Source organism: Salmo salar, chromosome 06 (genome assembly GCF_965601325.2).
Source record: "Salmo salar chromosome 06, fSalSal1, whole genome shotgun sequence".
NCBI lineage: Eukaryota > Metazoa > Chordata > Actinopteri > Salmoniformes > Salmonidae > Salmo > Salmo salar.
Window position 1 is genome coordinate 86,615,459 of NC_138296.1, and position 12,841 is coordinate 86,628,299.

General features: G+C 51.7%; 1 protein-coding gene across 7 annotated transcripts in view; it reads left to right on the forward strand.

The window, feature by feature from the left end:
- Positions 1 to 12,841, forward strand: part of LOC106608213 (gephyrin) — a 187,630-nt gene that overhangs the window by 108,942 nt on the left and 65,847 nt on the right. For all 7 annotated transcript variants that reach the window (XM_045721083.2, XM_082977042.1, XM_082977043.1 and 4 more), the window contains exon 8: positions 1,203 to 1,337. In XM_045721083.2, coding sequence (XP_045577039.1) covers positions 1,203 to 1,337 — 135 coding nt within the window. The remainder of the gene's footprint in view (positions 1 to 1,202; positions 1,338 to 12,841) is intronic.

Consider the following 12,841-nt stretch of genomic DNA (forward strand, 5'->3'; position numbering starts at 1 on the left):
CCTTCACAGAATCAGGAATGGGGACATTCTTCCTCACCCATGCACCATTGGCATTTTTCACCCTCCTTGAGATATGGTCATTATTGAATGCCTTATACTGTGTGGTGAGCATGGTTACTTCCCTAGTGTCCTTTCATTTCACAAAAAGCAGCTTGTTAGTCCTGATCCAAAGTATGGTCCCCCTATTCTCTGTCTTTGTCATGTCGTTTACCTTGGTCTTGGGGAAACTGATTCTCTTAGGACGAATGGTGCCACAAGCACCTATTTTATTTTTCAAGAGGTCTATGAAAAGCATGGGACTAGTATAAAAATTGTCCACAAAGAGCTTGTACCCACTGCCAAGTAAGGGGAAGTCCATCAGCTGCATGACAGTCTTAACTAAGGCCCTTCCAAGTGAGTGTGATCGCCTTGCCTTCATAAATGAAAAAGTTCCACGTGTAGGCAGGCTGAATCGGCACAAAGAGCTTGTAGCCCCATTTGGTTGGCTTATTATTCATATATTGCTTCAAGCCAGTTCGAGCCTTTGAGGCAACCATGCGCTCATCTATAGATAGATTTTGAGCAGGCTGGAAGTAAGTTTTGCATGCCTCCACCATGTCATGATAAAGGGGATTGACTCTTGCAAGACGACCCTGCTTTTGCAGATACCATACTCAATCCAGACTGAATTGAATAAAACATTTTTTGCCCCCAAATATGGGGACTTTTACATTTAAGAGGTTTTTAAGAGAACTACAGGATCTGTCTGTTTGGAAAGCATGTGGTATAATAAGGAAGTGTATATTCCACCGGCATAATTCTATTTTAGTTGTTTAGGCATAGGGTTTAAAATGAATAAAGGTTTGGTTTAGAAAGGAGGGTTAGGGTTAAAGTTTGTTACCACCGTCCGCCGTCATTCATTCTGCCAGTCAAATATACACGTCTATGTGACAATAAGGCACAAGATGCTGTGCTATAGTGCAGACAGTCAAAGTTAAAGGGGCATCTGCAGTTGAAACGGTAACAAAGCAGTCAGTTGCAGATTGCCCCTTTAAAGGGTGTTGTTAGCATGTTATCTATAGTACATATTCTGCAGTCAGTGTCAGTGCTATTTTCTGAGCGTGCATGTGTGTGTGTGTGTGTGTGTGTGTCTCTCTTTCTCGTGTGTGTGTGTGTGTGTGTGTCTCTCTCTTTCTCGTGTTTGTGTGTGTGTGTTTGGGTAGATCCCAGACTCCATCATCTCCAGGGGTGTCCAGGTCCTCCCCAGAGATACAGGCTCTCTGAGCACCACCCCCTCTGAGTCGCCCCGCGCCCAGGCCACCTCGCGCCTCTCTACCGCCTCCTGCCCCACGCCCAAAGTAAGGCCACACACACACACACACACACACACACACACACACACACACACACACACACACACACACACACACACACACACACACACAGCATTTCTTTGCAGCAGTGTTTTCTTCAGTGTCTGTCATCCCTGTGCTATGACAAACCAAAGTGTGTGCTTGTGTGTAGAGGAGCACCTGTTGTGGCTAGTATGGTAATGGTTGTGTGTGGTGGAGCACCTGCTGTGGCTAGTATGGTAATGGTTGTGTGTAGAGGAGCACCTGCTGTGGCTAGTATGGTAATGGTTGTGTGTGGTGGAGCACCTGCTGTGGCTAGTATGGTAATGGTTGTGTGTGGTGGAGCACCTGCTGTGGCTAGTATGGTAACGGTTGTGTGTGGTGGAGCACCTGCTGTGGATAGTATGGTAACGGTTGTGTGTGTAGGAGCACCTGCTGTGGTTAGTATGGTAACGGTTGTGTGTGGTGGAGCACCTGCTGTGGCTAGTATGGTAATGGTTGTGTGTGGTGGAGCACCTGCTGTGGCTAGTATGGTAATGGTTGTGTGTAGAGGAGCACCTGCTGTGGCTAGTATGGTAATGGTTGTGTGTAGAGGAGCACCTGCTGTAGCTAGTATGGTAATGGTTGTGTGTAGAGGAGCACCTGCTGTGGCTAGTATGGTAACGGTTGTGTGTGGTGGAGCACCTGCTGTGGCTAGTATGGTAATGGTTGTGTGTAGAGGAGCACCTGCTGTGGCTAGTATGGTAATGGTTGTGTGTAGAGGAGCACCTGCTGTGGCTAGTATGGTAATGGTTGTGTGTAGAGGAGCACCTGCTGTGGCTGGTATGGTAATGGTTGTGTGTAGAGGAGCACCTGCTGTGGCTAATATGGTAATGGTTGTGTGTGGTGGAGCACCTGCTGTGGCTAGTATGGTAACGGTTGTGTGTGGTGGAGCACCTGCTGTTGCTAGTATGGTAACGGTTGTGTGTGGTGGAGCACCTGCTGTGGCTAGTATGGTAATGGTTGTGTGTAGAGGAGCACCTGCTGTGGCTAGTATGGTAACGGTTGTGTGTGGTGGAGCACCTGCTGTGGTTAGTATGGTAACGGTTGTGTGTGGTGGAGCACCTGTTGTGGCTAGTATGGTAACGGTTGTGTGTGGTGGAGCACCTGCTGTGGTTAGTATGGTAACGGTTGTGTGTGGTGGAGCACCTGCTGTGGCTAGTATGGTAACGGTTGTGTGTGTAGGAGCACCTGCTGTGGTTAGTATGGTAACGGTTGTGTGTGGTGGAACACCTGCTGTGGCTAGTATGGTAACGGTTGTGTGTGGTGGAGCACCTGCTGTGGCTAGTATGGTAATGGTTGTGTGTGGTGGAGCACCTGCTGTGGCTAGTATGGTAACGGTTGTGTGTGGTGGAGCACCTGTTGTGGCTAGTATGGTAACGGTTGTGTGTGGTGGAGCACCTGCTGTGGTTAGTATGGTAACGGTTGTGTGTGTAGGAGCACCTGCTGTGGCTAGTATGGTAATGGTTGTGTGTGGTGGAGCACCTGCTGTGGCTAGTATGGTAATGGTTGTGTGTGGTGGAGCACCTGCTGTGGCTAGTATGGTAATGGTTGTGTGTGGTGGAGCACCTGCTGTGGCTAGTATGGTAACAGTTGTGTGTGGTGGAGCACCTGCTGTGGCTAGTATGGTAACGGTTGTGTGTGTAGGAGCACCTGCTGTGGCTAGTATGGTAATGGTTGTGTGTGGTGGAGCACCTGCTGTGGCTAGTATGGTAACGGTTGTGTGTAGTGGAGCACCTGCTGTGGCTAGTATGGTAATGGTTGTGTGTGGTGGAGCACCTGCTGTGGCTAGTATGGTAACGGTTGTGTGTGTAGGAGCACCTGCTGTGCTGAGTATGGTAACGGTTGTGTGTGGTGGAGCACCTGCTGTGGCTAGTATGGTAACTGTTGTGTGTGGTGGAGCACCTGCTGTGGCTAGTATGGTAACGGTTGTGTGTGGTGGAGCACCTGCTGTGGTTAGTATGGTAACGGTTGTGTGTGTAGGAGCACCTGCTGTGGTTAGTATGGTAACGGTTGTGTGTAGAGGAGCACCTGCTGTGGCTAGTATAGTAATGGTTGTGTGTAGAGGAGCACCTGCTGTGGCTAATATTGTAATGGTTGTGTGTGGTGGAGCACCTGCTGTGGTTAGTATGGTAACGGTTGTGTGTGTAGGAGCACCTGCTGTGCTGAGTATGGTAATGGTTGTGTGTGGTGGAGCACCTGCTGTGGCTAGTATGGTAACGGTTGTGTGTGGTGGAGCACCTGCTGTGGCTAGTATGGTAACGGTTGTGTGTAGAGGAGAACCTGCTGTGGCTAGTATGGTAACGGTTGTGTGTAGAGGAGCACCTGCTGTGGCTAGTATGGTAACAGTTGTGTGTGGTGGAGCACCTGCTGTGGCTAGTATGGTAATGGTTGTGTGTGGTGGAGCACCTGCTGTGGCTAGTATGGTAACGGTTGTGTGTAGAGGAGCACCTGCTGTGGCTAGTATGGTAACAGTTGTGTGTGTAGGAGCACCTGCTGTGGCTAGTATGGTAATGGTTGTGTGTGGTGGAGCACCTGCTGTGGCTAGTATGGTAATGGTTGTGTGTAGAGGAGCACCTGCTGTGGCTAGTATGGTAATGGTTGTGTGTGGTGGAGCACCTGCTGTGGCTAGTATGGTAACGGTTGTGTGTGGTGGAGCACCTGCTGTGGCTAGTATGGTAACAGTTGTGTGTGGTGGAGCACCTGCTGTGGCTAGTATGGTAACGGTTGTGTGTGGTGGAGCACCTGCTGTGGCTAGTATGGTAACGGTTGTGTGTGGTGGAGCACCTGCTGTGGCTAGTATGGTAACGGTTGTGTGTGGTGGAGCACCTGCTGTGGCTAGTATGGTAACGGTTGTGTGTGGTGGAGCACCTGCTGTGGCTAGTATGGTAATGGTTGTGTGTAGAGGAGCACCTGCTGTGGCTAGTATGGTAATGGTTGTGTGTGGTGGAGCACCTGCTGTGGCTAGTATGGTAACGGTTGTGTGTGGTGGAGCACCTGCTGTGGCTAGTATGGTAACGGTTGTGTGTGGTGGAGCACCTGCTGTGGCTAGTATGGTAACGGTTGTGTGTGGTGGAGCACCTGCTGTGGCTAGTATGGTAACGGTTGTGTGTGGTGGAGCACCTGCTGTGGCTAGTATGGTAACGGTTGTGTGTGGTGGAGCACCTGCTGTGGCTAGTATGGTAACGGTTGTGTGTGGTGGAGCACCTGCTGTGGCTAGTATGGTAACGGTTGTGTGTGGTGGAGCACCTGCTGTGGCTAGTATGGTAACGGTTGTGTGTGGTGGAGCACCTGCTGTGGCTAGTATGGTAACGGTTGTGTGTGGTGGAGCACCTGCTGTGGTTAGTATGGTAACGGTTGTGTGTGGTGGAGCACCTGCTGTGGCTAGTATGGTAACGGTTGTGTGTGGTGGAGCACCTGCTGTGGCTAGTATGGTAACGGTTGTGTGTGGTGGAGCACCTGCTGTGGCTAGTATGGTAACGGTTGTGTGTGGTGGAGCACCTGCTGTGGCTAGTATGGTAATGGTTGTGTGTGTTTTATGCCTGTTTGCATGGGTCAAGTTGGTTATCCTTTGATTTGAAATATATTGAATAGACCCAGCACCACCACTAGCTCTCTCTCTCATCACACACACACACACACACACACACACACACACACACACACACACACACACACACACACACACACACACACACACACACACACACACACACACACCCTTCACCATCCCCTGCGTAAGGTAACCCACTCTAGTCTCTCCTGCGGGTCTAACATTCAGAGATGCAGTCAGTCTGTCTCTCTCTCTCGTTCTCTCTCTTTGTCTCGTTCTCTTTCTCTAGATCTCTTTCTCACTCAATTCAATTTTCAATTTCAATTCAATTTAAGGTCTCTCTCTCGCTCTCTCTATTTCTTTCTCTCTCTATTTATCTCTATTTCTCTCTATATATCGCTCTCTCTATGTATATATCTCTCTCTCTCCCTCGATTTCTCTCCATATATCTCTCTCTCTCCGTCTATTTCTCTCCATATATCTATCTATCTATCTATCTGTCATCTATCTATCTATCTATCTAATCTCTCACCTCATCTGTCTTGTCTCCTGAGAAAGTGTCATGAGAATAGACCAGAGGTTTCAATGGGAATGGCTGAAGGAGAGCGACCCATATATACACTGAGTATACCAAACGTTAGGAACCGTCAGAACAGCCTGAATTCATCAGGACATGGTCTCTACAAGGTGTTGAAAGTGTTCCACAGGGATGCTGGCCCATTTTGACTCCAGTGCTTCCAAAAATGTTATCAAGTTGGCTGGATGACCTTTGGGTGGTGGACAATTCTAAATACACACTGGAAACTGTTGAGTGTGAAACGTCCAGCAACGTTGCAGTTCTTGACACAAACTGATGAGCCTGGCACCTACTACTATACCCTGTTAAAAAGCGTTTTCAATATTTTGTCTTGCCCATTCCTCCTCTGAATGGCACACATACACAATCCATGTCGCAATTGTCTCAAGGCTTAAAAATCCTTTAAGCTGTCTCCTCCCCTTCATCTACACTGATTGAAGTGGATTTAACCGGTGACATCAATAAGGGATCATAGCTTTCACCTGGATTCACCTGGTCAGTCTGTCATGGAACGAGCAGGTGCCTTTTTAATGTTTGTTTTGTATACTCAGGGTATTTCTACAGTGAACATAGATCTGTTACTGCAGCTTTACAGGTTCAGTCAGGCTGTTCAGGGGCCACGTAGCTCTTTATGTACTGGTGTCTTAGAATGGTACACTGTGGAGACTAGAGGATGAATATACTGTGAGAAGTGACTCAATGGCTGTGTTTTGAATTTACAAAGTTTTGTTGGTGTTATAAGCAGATGCATACTTCATATTTAGAATCATCTCAGTTTTCGTTGTTTCTATGTCCAAAAGTTCCAAGAAGATTGACTTGACGTACTTACAGTAACTTGGGGTTGCTGTTGATTCTATAGTATAGAGTCTTATTCTCTGTATGTAAGGATGTAGAGTCTAGAGAAAACTGTGCTCCTATCCTCATATCTTCAGTGGTGTTATTGTATAACTTGTGTTCTATATGTTCTGTATAGCGGAAGTGTAATGTAAGGAGTAGCCATGGTGCTGCTGTCTCTACGTTCCTAGTACCACTGCAGTACGAGGCCTAGTACTCTACATCACTAAACGAAAGCCTTTTGTGAATGACCCAGTTCGAGTTGCTGTCTCTCTGTCAGGAGTTTCTTTATCCCCCACATGAGTCAGCACGACTGTGTGTGTGCGCGCGTGTGTGTGCGTGTGTGTGTGTGCGTGTGTGCGTGTGTGGCGCCTCTCACCACATGTTCTCACAAGACTTCATGTGAAGCGGAAATACCCTCTGCCTCCAGACCAGACACACACACACACACACACACACACACACACACACACACACACACACACACACACACACACACACACACACACACACATACATACATACAAACACCAAAGAGAGAGGCACCCAGACGCACGGCTCCAATGTCCAAGCTGTCTGTCTACACAGCCCAGGAGCAGACAGACACACACACACACAGACACACAGAAACCGCACACACAAACACACACAGACAGACACACAGAAACCGCACACACAAACACACATAGACAGACACACAGAAACCGCACACACAAACACACATAGACAGACACACACAAACTTTTAATGCACACATGCACACACAAATAACACAACATGAAAATGAACACAGAGACACACTCATGGACAGACTGTCTCATTGCTACCAGGCACACACTGCTACCTACCAGGCACACACTGCTGCCTACCAGGCACACACTGCTGCCTACCAGGCACACACTGCTACCTACCAGGCACACACTGCTACCTACCAGGCACACACTGCTACCTACCAGGCACACACTGCTGCCTACCAGGCGCACACTGCTGCCTACCAGGCACACACTGCTACCTACCAGGCACACACTGCTACCTACCAGGCACACACTGCTGCCTACCAGGCACACACTGCTACCTACCAGGCACACACTGCTACCTACCAGGCGCACACTGCTACCTACCAGGCACACACTGCTGCCTACCAGGCGCACACTGCTGCCTACCAGGCGCACACTGCTACCTACCAGGCGCACACTGCTACCTACCAGGCGCACACTGCTACCTACCAGGCGCACACTGCTACCTACCAGGCACACTGCTACCTACCAGGCACACACTGCTACCTACCAGGCACACACTGCTGCCTACCAGGCACACACTGCTACCTACCAGGCACACACTGCTACCTACCAGGCACACACTGCTACCTACCAGGCACACACTGCTACCTACCAGGCGCACACTGCTACCTACCAGGCACACACTGCTACCTACCAGGCACACACTGCTGCCTACCAGGCACACACTGCTACCTACCAGGCACACACTGCTACCTACCAGGCGCACACTGCTACCTACCAGGCACACTGCTACCTACCAGGCACACACTGCTACCTACCAGGCACACACTGCTTTCTACCAGGCACACACTGCTGCCTACCAGGCACACACTGCTACCTACCAGGCACACACTGCTACCTACCAGGCACACACTGCTGCCTACCAGGCACACACTGCTACCTACCAGGCACACACTGCTACCTACCAGGCACACACTGCTACCTACCAGGCACACTGCTACCTACCAGGCACACACTGCTACCTACCAGGCACACACTGCTGCCTACCAGGCACACACTGCTGCCTACCAGGCACACACTGCTACCTACCAGGCACACACTGCTACCAGGCACACACTGCTGCCAACCAGGCACACACTGCTGCCTACCAGGCACACACTGCTACCTACCAGGCACACACTGCTACCAGGCCCACACTGCTACCTACCAGGCACACACTGCTACCTACCAGGCACACACTGCTACCTACCAGGCACACACTGCTACCAGGCACACACTGCTGCCAACCAGGCACACACTGCTGCCTACCAGGCACACACTGCTACCTACCAGGCACACACTGCTACCAGGCACACACTGCTGCCAACCAGGCACACACTGCTGCCAACCAGGCACACACTGCTACCTACCAGGCACACACTGCTACCAGGCACACACTGCTGCCAACCAGGCACACACTGCTGCCTACCAGGCACACACTGCTACCAGGCACACACTGCTGCCTACCAGGCACACACTGCTACCTACCAGGCACACACTGCTACCAGGCACACACTGCTGCCAACCAGGCACACACTGCTGCCTACCAGGCACACACTGCTACCAGGCACACACTGCTGCCAACCAGGCACACACTGCTACCTACCAGGCACACACTGCTACCTACCAGGCACACACTGCTACCAGGCACACACTGCTGCCAACCAGGCACACACTGCTGCCTACCAGGCACACACTGCTACCTACCAGGCACACACTGCTACCAGGCACACACTGCTGCCAACCAGGCACACACTGCTACCTACCAGGCACACACTGCTACCAGGCACACACTGCTGCCAACCAGGCACACACTGCTGCCAACCAGGCACACACTGCTGCCAACCAGGCACACACTGCTACCTACCAGGCACACACTGCTACCTACCAGGCACACACTGCTACCTACCAGGCACACACTGCTACCTACCAGGCACACACTGCTACCTACCAGGCACACACTGCTGCCTACCAGGCACACACTGCTACCTACCAGGCACACACTGCTACCTACCAGACACACTGCTACCAGGCACACACTGCTACCTACCAGGCGCACACTGCTACCTACCAGGCGCACACTGCTACCTACCAGGCACACACTGCTACCTACCAGGCACACACTGCTGCCTACCAGGCACACACTGCTGCCTACCAGGCACACACTGCTACCTACCAGGCACACACTGCTACCTACCAGGCACACACTGCTACCTACCAGGCACACACTGCTGCCTACCAGGCACACACTGCTACCTACCAGGCACACACTGCTACCTACCAGGCACACACTGCTACCTACCAGGCACACACTGCTACCTACCAGGCACACACTGCTGCCTACCAGGCACACACTGCTACCTACCAGGCACACACTGCTACCTACCAGGCGCACACTGCTACCTACCAGGCACACACTGCTACCAACCAGGCACACACTGCTGCCTACCAGGCACACACTGCTACCTACCAGGCGCACACTGCTACCTACCAGGCACACTGCTACCTACCAGGCACACACTGCTACCTACCAGGCACACACTGCTTTCTACCAGGCACACACTGCTGCCTACCAGGCACACACTGCTACCTACCAGGCACACACTGCTACCTACCAGGCACACACTGCTGCCTACCAGGCACACACTGCTACCTACCAGGCACACACTGCTACCTACCAGGCACACACTGCTACCTACCAGGCACACTGCTACCTACCAGGCACACACTGCTACCTACCAGGCACACACTGCTGCCTACCAGGCACACACTGCTGCCTACCAGGCACACACTGCTACCTACCAGGCACACACTGCTACCTACCAGGCACACACTGCTGCCTACCAGGCACACACTGCTACCTACCAGGCACACACTGCTACCTACCAGGCGCACACTGCTACCTACCAGGCACACACTGCTACCAGGCCCACACTGCTACCTACCAGGCACACACTGCTGCCTACCAGGCACACACTGCTGCCTACCAGGCACACACTGCTACCTACCAGGCACACACTGCTGCCTACCAGGCACACACTGCTACCTACCAGGCACACACTGCTACCTACCAGACACACTGCTACCAGGCACACACTGCTACCTACCAGGCGCACACTGCTACCTACCAGGCGCACACTGCTACCTACCAGGCACACACTGCTACCAGGCCCACACTGCTACCTACCAGGCACACACTGCTGCCTACCAGGCACACACTGCTACCTACCAGGCACACACTGCTACCTACCAGGCACACACTGCTACCAGGCCCACACTGCTACCTACCAGGCACACACTGCTGCCTACCAGGCACACACTGCTGCCTACCAGGCACACACTGCTACCTACCAGGCACACTGCTACCTACCAGGCGCACACTGCAGCCTACCAGACACACACTGCTGCCTACCAGGCACACACTGCTACCTACCAGGCACACACTGCTACCTACCAGGCACACACTGCTACCTACCAGGCACACACTGCTGCCTACCAGGCACACACTGCTACCTACCAGGCACACTGCTGCCTACCAGGCACACTGCTACCTACCAGGCACACACTGCTACCTACCAGGCACACACTGCTACCTACCAGGCACACACTGCTACCAGGCCCACACTGCTACCTACCAGGCCCACTGCTACCTACCAGGCACACACTGCTACCTACCAGGCACACACTGCTGCCTACCAGGCACACACTGCTACCTACCAGGCACACACTACTACCTACCAGGCACACTGCTACCTACCAGGCACACACTGCTACCAGGCCCACACTGCTACCTACCAGGCACACTGCTACCAGGCACACTGCTACCAGGCACACTGCTACCTACCAGGCACACTGCTACCTACCAGGCACACACTGCTACCTACCAGGCACACACTGCTACCTACCAGGCACACACTGCTACCTACCAGGCACACACTGCTACCTACCAGGCACACACTGCTCCCAGGCACACTGCTTCCAGGCACACACTGCTACCAGGCACACTGCTACCAGGCACACACTGCTACCAGGCACACACTGCTACCAGGCACACACTGCTACCAGGCACACACTGGTACCAGGCACACTGCTACCAGGCACACACTGGTACCTGGCACACTGCTACCAGGCACACACTGGTACCAGGCACACTGCTCAGGCAAATCACAAACTCCACACACACAAACATAGTGAAACAAACATATGCAGTCAAACAAGCACTAAGATATGCAAACACTACACATCCTTTCTCACAGGCACAGAGTAACACACACACACTCTGACTGTGATGGTATGGTAGTGTAGTTGTACATTTACACTCTAGTGAGCATGTAGTACAGTTACATAGTGGTTGAGTTTGGATTAATGAAGCATATGGGAGTGTGTGTCTGTGTGTGTGGAGGGGGGGGTATGTTTGACCCTGATCTCTGGCTCTCTCTCTTTCTCTTTCTCTTCCTCTCTGTCGTTCTCTCTTCCCGTAATCGAACCCACAAATTCTGATGCTCCAGATACTCAAATAGTCTCAAGAAGGACAGTTTTATTGCTTCTTTAATCAGAACAACAGTTTTCAGATGTGCTAACATAATTGCAAAAGGGTTTTCTAATGATCAATTAGCCTTTTAAAATGATAAACTTGGATTAGCTAACACAACGTGCCATTGGAACACAGGAGTGATGGTTGCTGATAAAGGGCCTCAGTACGCCTAATGTAGATATTCCATAAAAAATCTGCCATTTCCAGCTACAATAGTCATTTACAACATTAACAATGTCTATGCTGTATTTCTGATCAATTTTATGTTATTTTAAAGGACGGAAAATTAGCTTTTCTTTCAAAAACAAGGACATTTCTAAGTGACCCCAAACTTTTGAACGGTAGTGTATATATTTTTTACCTTTTATTTAACTAGGCAAGTCAGTTGAGAACAAATTCTTATTTTCAATGACGGCCTACTCTAGCCAAACCCGGACGACGCTGGGCCAATTGTGCGTGACCCTATGGGACGGCCGGTTGTGATACAGCCTGGAATCGAACCAGGGTCTGTAGTGACGCCTCTGGCACTGAGATGCACTGCCTTAGACCACTGCCCCACTCGGGACCCCCCTGACAGTGGAGTCGAAGGAGCACAGCAAGAGGAGCATGGCAACCAACGATGGTCGCATGTCACGAGCCGTGGAAGCCGAAGACAGCGACCTGCCGCAAAGCAGCCTACACTCCCAATGAGAGGCCCAGAGCAGATGCAAACAACAAATAGTTTTGCCGCCCTGGAGCCTGATCTTCCTGCACCTTCGTCGCTGGGGGTACCTGTGTTTGGAGCCTGATCTTCCTGCCCCTTCGTCGCTGGGGGTACCTGTGTCTGGAGCTTGATCTTCCTGCACCTTCGTCGCTGGGGGTACCTGTGTCTGGAGCCTGATCTTCCTGCACCTTCGTCGCTGGGGGTACCTGTGTCTGGAGCCTGATCTTCCTGCACCTTCGTCGCTGGGGGTACCTGTGTCTGGAGCCTGATCTTCCTGCCCCTTCGTCGCTGGGGGTACCTGTGTCTGGAGCCTGATCTTCCTGCCCCTTCGTCGCTGGGGGTACCTGTGTCTGGAGCCTGATCTTCCTGCCCCTTCGTCGCTGGGGGTACCTGTGCCTGGAGCCTGATCTTCCTGCCCCTTCATCGCTGGGGGTACCTGTGTCTGCGGTCGCTGTGCCTACTCCTACTCCTTCTCCTATGATTTTGAAGTC